Source organism: Sipha flava, unplaced genomic scaffold (genome assembly GCF_003268045.1).
Source record: "Sipha flava isolate LNK unplaced genomic scaffold, YSA_version1 1_pilon_pilon, whole genome shotgun sequence".
In the NCBI taxonomy this organism is placed as follows: Eukaryota; Metazoa; Arthropoda; class Insecta; order Hemiptera; family Aphididae; genus Sipha; species Sipha flava.
The window spans coordinates 4,809,219-4,826,584 of NW_020272783.1; the positions used below are offsets into that span (position 1 = coordinate 4,809,219).

Consider the following 17,366-nt stretch of genomic DNA (forward strand, 5'->3'; position numbering starts at 1 on the left):
TTTTTGTGCATTTCCCACCTACTGTAAATTATCGTTGTACCTGCTACCATCGTAGAATACATTTTCGTTGACAAGTCAGCTATTCGAGTTCAAATGTTTGTTAAAATTTATTGATTTTGGATCATGGATATTCTAACGTGTATTTTTTATTGCTTTTTTACCTATCATAACACATATAATTTTGACCCCCCCCCCCCCCCCCTTGGGCTATTCCTGTGCACGGGCCTGCACCACAGTACTAGTATTTTGTAGTAAATTCGTATTTAAAAAATGGTACTCGGACTATACTCCGTCGTACACTGTCTTCGTTCATAATTTGTCGTTTTACGAATTTTAACCAACAATCCGTAACTTCGAATAATTGTTGAAAGTGTTTGTTAACTACACGTAGTTTAATGTATGACCTCAACGAATGTTATCGTTTGTCGTCGTATAATTAACCATCGTAATGCATTATGACCATCAAAGTTCATTCACATTATGCATTTACGTGCACGAACCATTTTTCATTTTCGTTCAACTCATTCAAGAATTAGTACGTATTGCGAAAATAATCGAACGTTAAGCAGTACGTATATTGTACAATGTGCGCCACGAGGATTTATTAATCTGAACGGTGCTGATATTGTTACTAGAGATTAACAATGTACACGTCAATAAATTCCTGTTCGATTACTGCTATCTACATGAAATACACGATTAATTTTATATAATGAAATAATACTTTTGAGATAAATTCGCACTTCCGTTGTACGTAAACGTGACACTAAGTAGTAACAATATAGGAAGAATTCACGGCGTTTCGAAAAGAAACATTTTATACGTATTCAAAAACTATGATACAGTAATCCGGTAACTTTCGGTAACTAACTTTAGGTTTGGTTTCTATGTAAGACCGGTTGCAAGGAAAAAAAACCGTTTCTAATTATAAACAAACATACTAAATATGGTGGTCAGCTGATCGTTAAGTATTTTGAAAACACAGTTTTTATAAGAGTACTGTATTATTATATAAGTCGAAAAATATATTTCAAGATGTTCGTAAGATTGTAAATTAATAATAGAAACACGTTAACAATAAACCAATTATTGTACCAGTGCCATATCAACAGAATATTGTTTATTCCAAACTCGCATACGTATAATTATTGTTGAATATTCTGATATATTTCATAGAGAACCTTCACCTATAATATTATAATATAATATAATATAATATAATATTATACATCGAAGACTAAATCCATCACCCAAACATTTAACACTGTATGTAAAAATATATTTTATGCAAATTGCGAAAAAGCTATTTCCAACACGTAATACGAGTATAGTTTAAGGATATGTATGCAATTTGTGTTTTGTTTGAAAATATAATTCGAGGACTGCGGTTCCTTGAAAAATATATATTATGCATAGTCATATATATTACGCGCGTTTAAAAATGTATTATTAAGAATTAACAAAATATGAGAAGTACCAAGGGCGTATCTGGTGTATCTGGTTTTCAGAGGTCTAGGAAAAAACAAACGTTCAAGCGAGTTTAAAAATCTATAAAATGCGAAGTTCACGATTCAATTATTTAGTTAAAATTGCGCTATACGTATAAAATTGTAACTATAGGTATAATCATGTTACTTGGATTCAATTGAAACTGTGGCCCACACGGGAATATATGTACATATTATTATATTTACCTTGTACTTACCTTCTTATATTAAAAAAAAAAAAAATACTTTATATATAATATATAAATATTATTGTATTATATATCATTATCAAAATCAAGTTCAAAGCTATTTAGCTGTATCTATATACTCTATGTAAACTTTTATTGGAAAATATTTTCAAATATCTTTGAAGAATTTCGAATTTTTGATAATAATAAAATAATATTTTTGTTTAATACGTTTTCTCAAGTTTGTATTATAATATGGAACGATAACAATGGTTTTCCGTCTGTTTATTTTATATTATTATACAAACTATTATACTAACAATTATTTTGCGTTTATGAGAATGATTTTATTCATTTTTTTATTTTATTGGTAATACAATAGGAGTATTGGGTATTGGGTTTGTCATGTTACCTATTTATAATGCATGTGGTCAAGTTTGGTTCTCGTATTTATTGGTTGAATACTATTCGATAAAATAATCGTAAATGTTTACATGATTTATCACGTATTCGCCTACAGTTTTCCATGTAGAAAGCGTTACAAATGCGTTCGGCTAAAAATGAGCAAGTAATATGATGCACGTGTACGAGATACGTTCTAGCTGATGTGCACCGCAAATATTAAATTTTTGCGGACACGTGTTCATTCGGACGATTCAAACGATTATACTGCTGCACGGGCGTTTGAAGTAATGTTAAACGGTATTAAATATCGAAAAAAACCGTTTTGTTGTTTGTCAGATTGCGCGTTGGTACGCGAACGACCAAGTCTATACGGCTTGTGACTTATACCAATGAAAATATTTTACGAATCATTCGTTTTCACCGTCGGCAGTCGTTATGTAGCGCGTTTCGATCAAATTATAATTTTTCAACCCGTTAAGTTCAGTATTATTAATAGAATTACCGTGCTGCTATTACTTCGGTAACATGGTCTGGTCATAAAATCGAACACGGCTGCACAGCTTATTAAGAAAGGGGCTCGGGAAAAAATTGCGTAAGCACTTAACGATAGCTAATGAATACACTTATTCAGGTAAGGAGTTGAGAGGGTGCCGGTCGTAGTCACTTCGTTTTTGACGACGGAAAACCCATTATTGTTGAATAATTTGTCGAGAAAAAAATAGTATTACAACGAAAATGTTGGTAACCATAAAATTGGAAAGAGTGAATTCATTGTATGTGGTGTGGGTGTACAATGTAGTAATAACATTCTTATAATAAAATCCGAAATAATACGAATTTCCGGTGTCGAACCGATCGATTAAAATGCAATGTATATATAACGAGTTTACGTTACGCGATGTTAACTCGCGGAACAATGTTCCTACGGCAAAGCAAATGGTAATAATTAACAATAATTTGTGCACGAGAAAGGTTTGATAGGTTATTTTACTGACTAAGTGTCTAATACGGGTTTCAAACGTGACATCGAAGCGTGCGCAGTCAATCGGGTCGCGTTGATTCCTATTTCGTTACTTTTACCGCGCTGCCCGTCCGCAGCAGCAAAACAGCACTTGTCGCGATTTTTACCGTACTGGTCACACCGCGTAACAGTCTTGCAACGACGTCGCGACGTAACAGTACAATGTAACGATTGCACAGATCGATTCCGATGTTCACGAGAACGGTCTCGGTCCGAAGATCATCATTAAACGTTGCACGGCTTGTCCGTCTGCAGTTGTTTTTCGTTTTCAATCGAGTACCGACCTAATATACACCGGTCCGAGCAGATATTTCGTAAAACCCTAGGAGAACCGCGTTTCTCCTAAACTACCATACAGCTAGGATTTTATTTTTGAGTAGGCAAATTCTTCCAATAATATTACTATGGTAAATTACTCCTTTTGATTCGTAGGTACCTGTTATGCGGAGGATAGACATATATTTGTGGGGGCTAAGCTCTCTCTGATTGTCGCTATCTTGACATTACTCGTTGTACACGTGCGTTATTTATCCGCTGGTCGATAATGACCCGAGCACCGTGATTAACAACGACACAACCGTCCCAAATGTTATCATTTCTTCGATACGCTAAAACACAAAAAGCCTCTTTCACACGAAGCTACCATAGCAGCACCATTCTTATCGGTTTACGCGACCAAATATTCTAAACTCGCGGCCAGAATAGTCGCGCCACCAGTTAAATTTATATTGTTTTGATATAAAAACGCGCATTCTATTAATCTGATCAACTGCGTGTGGTTCACGCGTACCTACATTGTTTTTAACGTTGTCAATATTTTTACCATGAATAGCAACCTCTAATACAGAAAATATTCTAACTGCGAATAAGAAAAAACAATTTTGAAAGAATTAAATAATTTATTTTCTTGTGAAGATAATACTTTACAAGACATAATACATTCTTAAGTAATTAAAAAATGTTTCTTCATATTTCCTCAAATCGTTATAGAATAAATCAAATAATCCTTCAGTAGAACGATCAGACAGTAGTGAGTGCATCAAAAACTACCTTTTTTTTTTTCGTCCACATATAATTTGACTGCACAAGAATGCTATACATGCTAGCTCTTTGACTTCCATTTTGATACTGTACTGAATTTTAATTTCAGTTCATGACGAGCTAAACACGTTTGGAAGCATAAAAGTGGCGAAACTTTTCTGGTGGCTTCGTATAAAAAATGCCTAAAACGCATCACGGTCCTTTCGCAGAACTGTTGCCGAGCGTTCTATTCGAATATAATATATGTTTATATTTATATTATTATCGTATTTATGTAAAATAATATTATCAATACAAACATTTCCATCCGCTGAGATCAGATAATATAAAAATTCGCTGAAATCATGAAAAGAAAAGAAATAGAAAACAACGAAACAGTTTTATAAGAAATATAACACAATAGTGCACGTAGAACAACTATAATATCAATGTAATAATATAATCTAATGTAACACTCCATAATCTTTATATTAGTAGATATACATTTGATACATTGCACTCGCCGAAGAGAAAAAAAAAGATTTAGAATCACATTTAAACTGTCTATATGCGTCTCCGAACCATTTTCGTGGAAACATTTTTCACCAAGTCTTATTCAACCGATCGATCTCTCGGTCGCGTCTAAACCACAGACCTACATATTATCGTTTTGTCCGCTAACCGTTCGTTCGTTTTCTTTTACAGGTACGAAAGGCGTTCGTCTATAGCGATGACTTGAATGCGATGTGCAGCCTTCCGAAGAATACGTTTATTTTTCGAACATGGAATACGTGTATTCGATTAAATTGGTAAAAGTGTACACTCGGAATAGGTATCTTAATAATCTTTCGAGCATTACCATTTTTTTAACAGCAGTCGCGTTTAAGCAATTAAACTGGGATTTTTAATTATTCACAAAACACCAATGGTTAAATCTCAGTAAGATAATAGCATAATTATTAATAACCGGTTTATTTCGGTTGAGTTCGGCGGGGCATAGACCGCCCGAGAAGTGAGGTGATTCAATTTTAGTGGACGCATTTTACAGGAAGTTGACATCGTAAAAATTGTATGATATTCAGATTTGTACAAAATTGTCAACAAATTATTATAAAACATTTTTTCACTATAAAACGTATTTGTACTCATATAAAAAATGTAATCGTTTATCGTATTATTAAATACTATGTATATATTCTTACTCAATGGTATACCTACAGATATTATACCAGTATTGTAGTAATTTATATATATATATATATATATATATATATAAATTATAAAATATCAACCTTAAGAGTTATGAATAATTATTATTGATATTATGATGACAATCAATAAAAAAAAAAACGTTGAAGGCATGTAGGTTTGTAGTTCGGAACAGCCGAACACTTATAATATTATTTTTCTGACGTGTAATATATAGTTTGTACGTACATATTGAAAATTGGCACGGTGCATTATGTATTGTTAACGAATACGTACCACTTACTTTACCCATGTAATGTAAAATACTCGTATGTTAGTGAAATTATTATCATACAATTTTGCTTTTAAAAACTTTCGCGAAATTTTACAAGGCTTCAAATTCTATGATTCTAGTTATAACTGAGACAACATTATTACATATATTTTTCAAATTGTTCGATGTTCCAACTCGAATTCATTTTAACAATTCGAAATAGAAATATAATACATTTCTTTGGATGATAAAAAATAAACTTCTTTCCAATAGTTTAATGCAGGTATACGGAACAAAATGATATAACAGAGTTGAGAATATACTATACAAATATGAAAAAAGTAACGAAAATTTAATTTGCCCGGCAGGAGGTTTATTACATATATTATAACAATATTATGGATGACCTCCGATATAATTAATAATATTACTTTGTAATGGACGTATTGTTTTAAAAGCAAGTGCCTACATTGTACGGCTGACTGCTTTGTGAAACTGTGAATTAAAATATAATTTCATTTATTATCTTGTACATAACTATTGAGCGAGACTTATTTTTTAGATTCGCAATTATGTGAAAAATTAAACGTCACAATGCTATATAATCAAATAGATCACATTGAATGCAAAAATAGTTTCATACTTTTTCACCAAGTTGTATTATATAACTTGAAATAAGTTGTTTTTACTTTCGTAACAAAATAGTTTTTACTTCATTCATAACATGTTTTTTTTTCAGTGAGCTCGATGTGTAAGATTAGAAGTTAAAAAGTCGATTTCAGAGTAGTTTTTTTTCTGCAGGTACTCATCAATTATAACCCTATTGTACACGAATAAATATATTTTACTCGTAAGCTGTATAGATGAACAGAATATTGTGAACGCTAGAAAACTATACTCATAAATACTATGAAACATGGAAATATAGTAATGTGGTTTGCCTTGACACGATACGCGTGCGCGTTTGTAAAGTCGCTATAGCAGTGGAAGAAAACCACGGAAGGATGTTACATCCAAACATAAATACCAGTAATAATACAAGAAACAAAACTTGTTTTACTTGTACTTAGTACGGTAGGATTTTAAGTCGCACAAACGAGCTAACAGCCTCCACGGGTTGACGGGTTTTCTACAGAAAATCATCAAAACGATCAAATTCGTCCGCGGTTACCGTTTAATTTTAAATTCAGATGCAAACACTGATCATATATAACAGATCGTTTATTTTCTCCGATGAATGTTATTTATTAGGAAATAAAACAGACCTTGAACGGAATAGAACATAAGTGAATGTTTTTTAACTGTAGGCTTTTATAACTATGTACATGGTAGCGCAGGATAACATCATAATTTGTTTTCTTTCTGTATATTTTCATCGTTCTGATATTGTTAATGGAACTCAAATATAATCACACTGTAAACATGATTGTGCAAGCAATTAGATGAAGTATACAGCGAAGTATAGTGAGGGTAACTAAGATCAATGATGTATGCTTGGTAATATCATTAAATTATTGACTTTTTGCACTTAATAAACACATTGTAATATTCAATAAAATATAATATTTGATATATAACAACAACAATTAAACATAATATTTATTTACATGAGTTGAATTTTTGATTTATGAGATTTCAATCTGTTATAGGATGGTTAATACTTTTTGCTTTATCAGTAACAACCATTTTGAGGAATACATCAGTTAGGAACAGATTTCTGATATGTTGTTCACAAGTTCTAGCAATGTTTCTAATACGTTGGCCTCTTTTGCCCATTATTAGCTTTTCTATCCTTGGTGTTTTGCAATGAATCAAGACTACAATGTGTAAATTACCTAAATATCATAATTTATGGAAAAAAAAAAAAAATTATAAGATATACACAAACATTTCTAAACATTTCAATTTACCTTCACGAGATATTTCATAATACTCTAATTCTACTTTTAAGTTATATGGAACTTCGTTGGGTAAATCATCTAATAATATTGATTCTATAGTACTCAAGACCAATTTGTAATCTTCTTTGTCAGTTATTTCATCCTTGGAAAACAACCATGGAGATGGCTTGCTTCTTTGTAACAAATATTCCTAAAAGAAAAAATTACATTGTTAAAGAAAAACTATGTAAAATGGATATTTAAAAGAAAATTTAAAGCTAATATAAGGTACACAGTAGATAATACTTTTCCTATAAAAATGCTTCAAATCCCCCAAAAATACTTTTGTTGAAAAGTTGTACACCACCCCTCTTAGGAAAAAAGTCTGGCGAGGATATATCCCACGTTCCCATCATATTATGTAATTTTGAGTTTAGGTAGGTAGAACATTTTTTTTAAAGAGGTTTAGCCCCCCCTCTCTCCCTCCAATAAATGCTTATGTGCTGAGCGTATATCCTAGAAAAAAATTACAAATACACTACTGTGAAGCACTAATATGTCGAATACTGCTCAAAAGTTAAGCTCACATGTGTATGACTAAGAATATAATTTTGTATAGTTCTAATTAACATTCATTATGAAAATTATTTAATATAAAATTGTACACGCCAATATTTTTAGTATATATTGATTATTTATCATTTTAAAAATAGGAAGAGAAAATAATATTTTTACTGTCAAGTTCTTTTTCAATTTTTCATTTGCTTACTGCAACATTTAAAATTGTTGGTTGGTTGTTATTTATTTTTAATCTGTCAAGTAGTAATAAAAAAAAAAAAAATCAACATATTGAAATTGGTTTCATGTTTCCTTACAATAATTTATAAGATCAAGTTAAATCCGAAATATACTAAATACATATTTTCCAATCATTTATAAACTTACAATAAAGATCAAGTAATTACAATATAGTATAAACAAACTTTTTAATATTAATAATTAAAATTATTATAAATGAGATTGATATTGAAACAGATATTGTTGCTTTACTTAGTTTTAAATCGGCTTAAATTGATGATTTTGCAAAATATTCTATAATGTAAACTGTAAATAGTAAAACAAATATTTATTAAAATAACTTACTCTTATATCTGATGAACCTTGGTTAAGAACAGCAGATATCATAAATACATCATTAAATTTGCCCCAACCTACAGACTTTTTTACTTTCTCTTCTAATCTTCTTTCTTGAACTTTAGATCTATTACGTTTCTCTTCTTCAGGTGTCAACATATATGGTTTTGGAATATGAAAATTGTTAAGTGTAAAGCATGTTAATGAACGTGCTAAATCCAACAAATAGATTTTCGATCTTAAAAGATCTATCTAAAATAAAAAGAACGACAATAAAGTTAAGTAAATATAATATTAAAATAATAAAAACATAGTAGTAAAATAGTGATTAGTTAAAAATTGATCAATAAATTTAAAATAATAACTTAGCTATGCAACAATAGACATTTATGTAAATTTTGAAATTTTAAAATTGCTTGATATTATTAATATAACTATTTATTTGTTTTTTCTTATTATATAGTAACTTATTTTCAGTTTCAAATTATAATTAAATTAAAGAAAATAATTATCTTAAACATACTATATTTTATGGTATATATATATTTTGTATGGATTTATGAGTATTAATCATTATATAAATAAAATAAAAATTACGCAAAAAATATAAAATAGATGTATAGATTAGATACAAATATAAAACATAGTATAATACATACAGTAACATATTGTGGAACTAATAAGGGAATTTCAAGACTCTGTATCCATTTAACTGCATAATTTATCCTAGACAGTAAACTTACCTGGAATCCTCATCTAAAAGCCAAACGAAAAGCCCTTAATTCCCGACTCCACCTCCTAAGACCATTACTTAAATCTAAAATGAATATAAATACCAAACTACTAATCTATAAGTCCTTACTCAGGCCACTATGGACTTATGGCATTCGATTATGGCGAGCCGTTAAACCCTCAAACACCCATACAATCCAAGCCTTCCAATCAATATGCCTTCGCCTAGTTACATCTGCACCCTGGTATTTAATCAACAATTCCTTCCACAAAGATCTTAAAATCCAAAATATTAACCAAATCTCCAAACTATACGACATCAGACTTCACAACAAACTTCAACAACATACAAATCCACTAATCTCTAAATTATCAACGAAAACACTCCTTAATAACCTGCGCCGTAAACTTAAAAGGCAATGGTGTAGAGATCTTCTTCTATAGTAAAAGAGTTTAATAAGTGCTGGAGGTCATAACCAGGTAAAACCTTCAAACCAAAAAAAAAAAAAAATGTTTAAATATATATTTTTTTTTCTCTTTCTCTCTCTTTTCCATTCATCAATGTTATTTTGTCATTTTATAGGGTGTTACCATTGGGTATTCTCCCTAATCCCATGAATCATGTTATCTGTTTTTTTTTATTTACTGTCACTTATCAAACCTACTTATTATACAAAAAAATTATATATATAGATTGTAAATTACTTCAATAAAATAAAAAAAAAAAAAAACTGCATAATTTATGATTAAATATTGCTATATTACAATGTAAATATTCAAAATAATGTCAGAGGAAACATATAAAGTGTTAGTCTAGTATCATTGTTTTTATGAATCAGTTACCATAAATTATTATTACAAAGTTGCCAAGTTTAGATATTTTATATCTAAAAAAATATTTAAAATTCATCTATTCTTTAAACTTTTAATTTATACAAGTGTGTTACCTTGCTATCCAAGGCAAATTGTTATTTTTAATTACATGGATTATGCTAAAAAGATACGAGGAATTTTTTTTATTAATTTCATAAAAATTACTTATGCTATAATGTATTATCAAAAATAAGTTATAATACAATTAGGACATGGATATCATAGTTTAGAAAATTAAATGTAGATTTATAGTTATCGAAAGTGTCAATTTTTTGGACAAATAATGTTCTTTGATTAGATAAACATATTGGTGTGTGTATTCTTGATTTAGGTACCTACTTTGTTTAAAATTAAAAATGAATCTTTGTTCTGATTTAAGTGTAGAAGCCTTAGCACTTTAGGATCCAAATAGCTTCTTGTATATCGATTGGATACATCATGAACAACACCAATAATGTCAGCTTCTTCAATAGAGTTAACAGAGTCGTTTGCAAAGGCTTTATCTAAGTTATATCTAAGAAAAACAAATGCATTTTAGTTGACAATTATTCGGATGATTAAAATCAATGAATACTTACTTTTCAATTTCATTAGAATCCACTAGACCAGGGGTATCCAGAAAGACCAATTGTGTATCTCCGATGCTTAAAACTGCACGGGCACCAGCACGCGTAGTGTGAACTTTTCGTGAATATGGACATATCTGCAAGACAAGTTTGTATTTAAAGAATGATTAAGGGTTTAGTGGTTAATATGTTTTTGTCACTGATCGTGACTTGTGTGTACGTGTACGTATGTAATGGGTGTTTACATTTCTGCCGACAATAGAATTTATCAGTGAACTCTTTCCAGCGTTCGGCACACCAATGATAGCCACTTTCAACAGCTTCTGTTGTTCGGGGTCCACTACATTTCCGTTGTCTTGAGGCTCTCCCCACTCGGGGTTCGAACTGTTGTATTTCCTTGAGCACAGAACTCGGGCTACACCTGGCGAAACCAGCGATCTTTTCAAAACGACCGACTGCAACACAGCAATCATACACTTAGCCATGGAGCGAGAGATCTGACATGAAACACGCGTTCGCCGATCGACGGATCCTAGCGGCCGTTCAACGTTCAGAGGAGAAAGGCATTAGCTGATTTTAACTTTTGCGTCCAAAATTAACTTGAATGAAAATTATTTTCGATTTTAACTATAACGTGTACGGTTCACCGGTTATTATCAGTTATCTAATCCCGTTCGACTGTGCGACGGAAGATTTTTATCACGGTAGACCGTACGTATACCATGGTTTCTTTAATAAATGTTACCGATTTAAAAATTGAACCACAGAAGACCACCAGGAGCGCTGCACGTCCCAAGAAAATCATAATATACTCTTTTTTTACCGGCTCAAGTTTATTTCAAATCTTTCACTGTTTCTATGTATTAAAACATTTTTTCTCTTTCATTTTGAGTTTTATTGGTGACCCCTTGCTGTACATAATGACTGCACGTGCAAACTTCATTTTTTGTCGGTATGCCGTTATATTTTTATCAACTTTCTACCTTCGATGTGTAAATATATATGTGAATTAATGTATTTTCATTGATTATAGATTATTGATCCTATAATCGATAGGGCATTTTTATGAATAATCTGATGCCCTAAAAGTTTTTGAAGAGCGGTCTTGCCATTATCATCGGTACATTCATATTTTAATTATGTTTCCAATATATTGTCACACTATGACTTACAAATTTGTAATCTCTTATTGCTGTGTCATACCTGCATAACTGAAACCGATCACTTGGGTATCCATCGGCATTACATTTTCTCTGTTATGGCTTGTGGCCTATGCAGGGGGATGATTAAACATTATTAAAGCGAATGATATATTCAATATTTGCAAGTATAACCTGACGTCTCATTATTTTTAAGTATTTTATTCATTTTGAACCTTTATTAGCATACACATAAATATTATATATAGTCCCTTTTGCATATTTGTTTTTCAATGTCATGTACTCAACTACTTAAATGTTTATTATAACGTATAGTAGTTAAGCCCTCTATAGATTACATTTTAATTTTTTTGTACTTCCCTAAATATAAATTCCATTGGGCCCTCATTTTATTTTTTTTATTTTCATAAGATATTTAAAATTTTTTGTTTAATGTCAAAGTAATAAAATTCACAATAATCACATTATGTGTACATCATATATAATTAATCGAGCTCAAAATTTCATTATGTTTTGCTTAGTACACTGACATCATTGTTTCGTAATAACATTTAATAATATTCTTTATGTCAATTCAATGATGACGAAAAAAATTTCATATCATGATATTGTACTGTTGAAGTATGTAGTAAGGAAATGTTTTTGTACCAGATCATGTCAATTAATTTGAGACCTCATGATTAGCGTTTTCCAACTGGTGTTCTGTGGAGGTTCTGTGAAGAATTTGTGAAAAAATTCATATTGTGTATACAAAAGATACTAGGGTTGCATTACTTGGATTATGGAGAGAAAAAAAGGGTTCTGCAAAAGTTCAGTGAGTAAAAGAAGTTGAGGAAAACTACTCTAGAGGACAGGGCTGTAAATGCCTATTGTATGATATTACATAAACACTAATACTATGGTCTCTAAATTTTTAATTGATCTGATCATTTTATAATTTCATGAAAACAGTGTATGAAAACAATAAGTAAAATACTCGTTATACTTTTCTCTACTGTTAATATATTGACATACATAGTTAATGTTTCAAGCGCTTTTACCTAACACAATATATTTTTTATTTTATATAAAATTTTGTAAGTATAGGTATGTGCCATTAAACATTCCATAGTTGATAACAAAATAAAAAAATTACAATATTACTTGTGGACCCAGTGATATGATTATTGAACAAGTTAAAATTAAAATAAAATAAAATGTATTATTTAAAAATTTTTATTCTATTACAATATTTAGGTTAAAAAGTAATAATTTTATTATTTGAATAAATAATATAAATAATGATATAAATAATATTAAAGACAAGTATAAAATTGTTGACTAAGTTCAAAATTGTCACATTAAATTTATTGACATGTAATAAAAATAATAAAAAGTAAAATTGAAATCATATATGTGAAAAAATAACGATAGGTATTTGTAATAAGCTGTTGCTATATGTTGTTAAAAAATATTTTTTTTTTTTTAAACATTCATAAAGGTCTAAAATAATAAAAAGATATAGTTTCAAATGACGGACACATATAATAAGCACTAAGCGCTATTGTGTTATCCTCATTTTGCATTTAAACAATTAAACATACAATAATTCTCTTAAAATTGTGTTATAAATACAGAAAAATATAATAATAATTATAATAATAATAATAATGAGGAAAAAAACTGAGTTGCTTAAAAATCATCTAACAACATACCTACCTATTATATGTAGTATATAATATTTATAAATAGTCGATTAACACATTTATAAATGTAAAAATGTATAACACACAGGTATACATTGATACATATTAAATGTATAATATAATACTAATCTAAAATAATAAGCAATTAACACAATTGTTATAAAATAGTAAACAATAATAATAATACAGGTCACGGACGCGATGTGGGTTGTCCATCTGATTTGTGTCGTTACCCTGGTACAAACGAATTGAACAAACGACTAGACACATGGACGTGTTTACACTATAATTTATAAGGTTATCACAGCGTGGTATTCATTAATTATTATTATTATTATTATTATTATTTATATAATATAATATAACATACGTTCAAGCATCGTCGCACGCGCACAAAACATTCTAACGGAGACGCTAAATACTAGAGTACACGAATTGGTGTGCGCGCGCGTGAGCGTTAAACAGTACGTCGAGGAATCAGATAACGCTGGACGGAAGTATGTCCAAGGGTCTCGTTAATGTGCTGGTGCCGTTTTCGGGACAACCGTTTTGCACGAGAAGTTCCGTCAATGGGCCAGCGTCTTGGACGTTTGCTGAACCGTTGCGGCAAGCAGCCCGTACATGTTGCAGACACGTCCGACCCTCGTGGTCCACCGCTTTGGCGTTGGCTTTGTACTGTAAAAAAAAAAAAAAACAAAATAAAAACGACCATCGAAACACAAGCACGAGCTCACACTGCTCTGTTTCGTTCACTCACCCATAGGAGAAGCTGAGCTATAGGAAGGTTGATCATGGAGCAGGCCAGGTGCAAGGGCGTGCGCAAGTCTCGGTGGCCGACGACGCAATTGACCTGGTCAGCAGTGGCGTGGGCCAACACCAGCGTGAGTGCTTTCATGTCACATCTGCGAATAATGACGACATTCAACGTAAGTTCAATGAAAATAAAAGGAAAACATAATCGTTGCCGATATGGAGTTAAGGTAGGGAATGTGTTATGATTATGTGTCTAACGCGAACCTGTACACGGCGTCGATAAGCTGTTGCGACAGGTTGGCCGTGTGCGCTATTGCCGGTAGGAACTCTTTTGTTTCATACTTGCTGCGTATCCACAGTTCTTTCTCTTCTCGGCTCGAACCCGGGTTCGGTTTGGTTCGATTGGGTCGGACGTTCGACTCCCAGACTGAATTCGCCAGATCGTTGCCCATTGCCATCATTACCTTGAGGTGAGACGGTCTGGGGGGAAAAACAAAAGCGTCGTGTAGTATTTTTCGTTTTTTCTTTTTCGTATGTATATTGTGCCCGAGCGACAGGGCGATTTGATATTGAAATAAATACTTACGGCCAACCATCTAAATCTAACGACCGGACTTTGGATATATGCGAACCTAAGTTACGGTGCACACCCGAACATTCGATGCACATGAGTATACCGAGATTCAAACTGGCCCAATCTGGATTCGGTGAATTGCAGTCGGCGCACTGGCCATTGCCGGGCACCCGCGTCCGGATGCTCTGCACGTCTTCCGAGCGATTGCATGACGAACCGAATTTACCACCGACGTTCACTTTAATAATTTCATTGCTCTGATGGGAACAAAACAAATCGTTAAGAGATGACATTATTTGGTCATGCGCCTGCGAGCTGAATTATTAGAAAACAAAATACGAACTTGTAAGGAGTTGAGAATTTGTTGTTCGATAGCGGCGACCCATTCGTCCCGGTCTTCTGAACTGTTAGCTTCAAACTGCCACTGTTTATTGTCCAACGAAACGATTAAAAATTCGTATCCATCGGTGTCTACGTAAGCAAATACAAATACAATCGTTTACAAACATAATATATTGAACACACACCTGATACATAAAAATTTTAACTACTCGACTGGACAAATAAACAAATCAAAACAGACGATAAAACTATAACTTGTTATATCTTTTCGAACATACGACACGCCATTGTTAAACAGTTTTGATTGACCACAAATAAAATTTTGGAATCGATGAATTCGATGTGCTATACAGATTGCTAGGAATATAAATTAATTTAACGGTGAAATTTATCATGAAATTAGAGTAAAATTAAGAAGTGTAAGGATAGCAAATGTGTAATCAAAATGAGATTTGAAAAAAAATGTAATCCTCATTATTGATACAAAATATAAAGCAAATAGAAAATCCTCGAGAAATACTCAGTATAAAATAGTGACGTGTAGCCTAACTAATTTAATGTATACGTATATAGCTGTTATAACGTCAATTATAAAATACATAAACAACACACCTTCGCATTCCTGATTCTTAATGTTGCTGCTTTTCATACGCCTGTGTCTCTTCTTCACGTTAGGCGTTTCGGCTTTGAGTTCACCGTTGTTTACCGACAATGAAATGTTCGACATTCCCACAGTAGATTCGTCACAATTACTGCGGGGGCAAAAAAAAAAAAAACCACGCTTGTTAAGTTGATTAATTTACTACACAGCTATCGGGTGACAATGTATAAAAAACAAATTATTTTTATATTAGAGATGTGTCGAGACTCACGCTGAACCGCCGTTCTTATAGCTGGGTTCTTTGAGCAGTTCGAAAGCAGTGAGCATCACTTTGTCGGCCGTCCGCTTGTCTTTCATTTGGAAATTCGATATCGATATGTTAGACATGTGTTCGGATATGCCGTTGCTGCTGCCGTGGTGGTGATTGGTCGACGACAACGACATGATCGTCTTCGAACCTCTGGGTTTTTGACCGGGCACCTTAACCGTGACGTACTGTAGCGATATCTCTTTGCCATGCACGTCTTCCATGTAGTCCTGCAAGCGGAGAAAAACGACAATTTGAATAAAAGTCGCCGTGGACACGCGAAAATATACGCGTTGAAATCGTAGTGAAAGTTATTAAAGTTACTCACGTGCAGGCTCGGATGGTACGTCAGACGTCCGTCGTCGCACAGCGTAACGTATTTCTTTTTCCATTCCTTGTTCAGGCCTTTGCTGCTGCGCTTGTACAAGTAACCTTGCTTCAGAGGTATCGCTCGGCCACTGCCCAGCTCACCGGTGGTTAGGCACCGATTCTTGTCATCTTTCTTGGACGGGTTGAACAAATTCGACCGTCTCCTCGTCTTTCTGGTGGTCGTGGGCGTGGAACTGGGCGTGGGTAAGTCTTTGGGTACCGAGAGCCCATCGAACACCGTGTTTTTCGTCGACACGTTGTTGTTGTCCAGCGCTATGGAGAGCTCCAGCGGTTGTCGGTTTAGCGTCGACGATAGGTTGGACCGGAGCACAGATTCCTTGAACGCTCCGCCGTGATGTGCTGGCGACGAAGCTCCGCCGCCGCCGTGCACGGTCGGAGACGGCGACGAGGCCTGCGAGAAGGTCCGCGAGCCAGCCGCGGCAGTTGCCGGCGACGACAGATGGTGGTGGTTGTATGACGAGGACGATAATCCGACCGGAGTGGTGGTTGACGAGGACGCGGGAGTCGAGCAACGGGAGTCTGACAGGCAGTTGGTGGACGTGGAAAGCCTCTGCTGAATGATTTTCTGACAAGCTGTGGGCACATCAATACGAGATATTATATACGTTATTGTACACATAAGCTAAATATATTTAGTGATTTTATTTGTCAAGCTCGATCTTATGCCAATATTAGGCACCTCAACAGATTAGGCATCCATCACTACCCTCTTTAAACGTACGATTTCGACGTTTCCATTTTTCTGCCTAACCACACAACTCTGTTCGCAAGTGAAGTTCAACGCCG

The 17,366-nt window shown here is 33.0% G+C and overlaps 2 protein-coding genes across 6 annotated transcripts in view; both read right to left on the reverse strand.

The window, feature by feature from the left end:
• Window positions 1-7,072: 7,072 nt before the first annotated feature.
• On the reverse strand, window positions 7,073-11,443 carry LOC112682006 (GTPase Era, mitochondrial). Its single transcript, XM_025552438.1, has 6 exons — window positions 11,014-11,443; window positions 10,781-10,905; window positions 10,542-10,716; window positions 8,607-8,849; window positions 7,494-7,674; window positions 7,073-7,418 (listed from the first exon to the last, which is right to left on the reverse strand). Exons 1-6 carry the CDS (start codon window positions 11,251-11,253, stop codon window positions 7,219-7,221), a joined length of 1,164 nt encoding a protein of 387 aa, XP_025408223.1. The 5' UTR covers window positions 11,254-11,443; the 3' UTR covers window positions 7,073-7,218.
• A 2,283-nt stretch (window positions 11,444-13,726) lies between these two features.
• Window positions 13,727-17,366, reverse strand: part of LOC112681984 (centaurin-gamma-1A) — a 75,267-nt gene continuing 71,627 nt past the window's right edge. For 4 of the 5 annotated variants that reach the window (XM_025552385.1, XM_025552386.1, XM_025552387.1 and 1 more), the window contains 8 exons: window positions 16,519-17,153; window positions 16,155-16,420; window positions 15,895-16,034; window positions 15,284-15,411; window positions 14,953-15,197; window positions 14,631-14,846; window positions 14,371-14,515; window positions 13,727-14,288 (listed from right to left, as the gene is read on the reverse strand). In XM_025552385.1, coding sequence (XP_025408170.1) covers window positions 14,091-14,288; window positions 14,371-14,515; window positions 14,631-14,846; window positions 14,953-15,197; window positions 15,284-15,411; window positions 15,895-16,034; window positions 16,155-16,420; window positions 16,519-17,153 — 1,973 coding nt within the window. In that variant the 3' untranslated portion in view covers window positions 13,727-14,090. The remainder of the gene's footprint in view (window positions 14,289-14,370; window positions 14,516-14,630; window positions 14,847-14,952; window positions 15,198-15,283; window positions 15,412-15,894; window positions 16,035-16,154; window positions 16,421-16,518; window positions 17,154-17,366) is intronic. The other variant, XR_003148448.1, reaches the window with a different exon arrangement.

Coding starts and splice junctions, on each gene's coding strand:
- LOC112682006 (XM_025552438.1), bottom strand. CDS start 11,253: ATGGCTAAGTGTATGATTGCTGTGTTGCAGTCGGTCGTTTTGAAAAGA. Junction 8,850..10,541: donor CATTTTTAATTTTAAACAAA/GTAGGTACCTAA, acceptor TTTTTATTTTAG/ATAGATCTTTTAAGATCGAA. Junction 7,675..8,606: donor AAGGTTCATCAGATATAAGA/GTAAGTTATTTT, acceptor TTTTTCTTTTAG/GAATATTTGTTACAAAGAAG.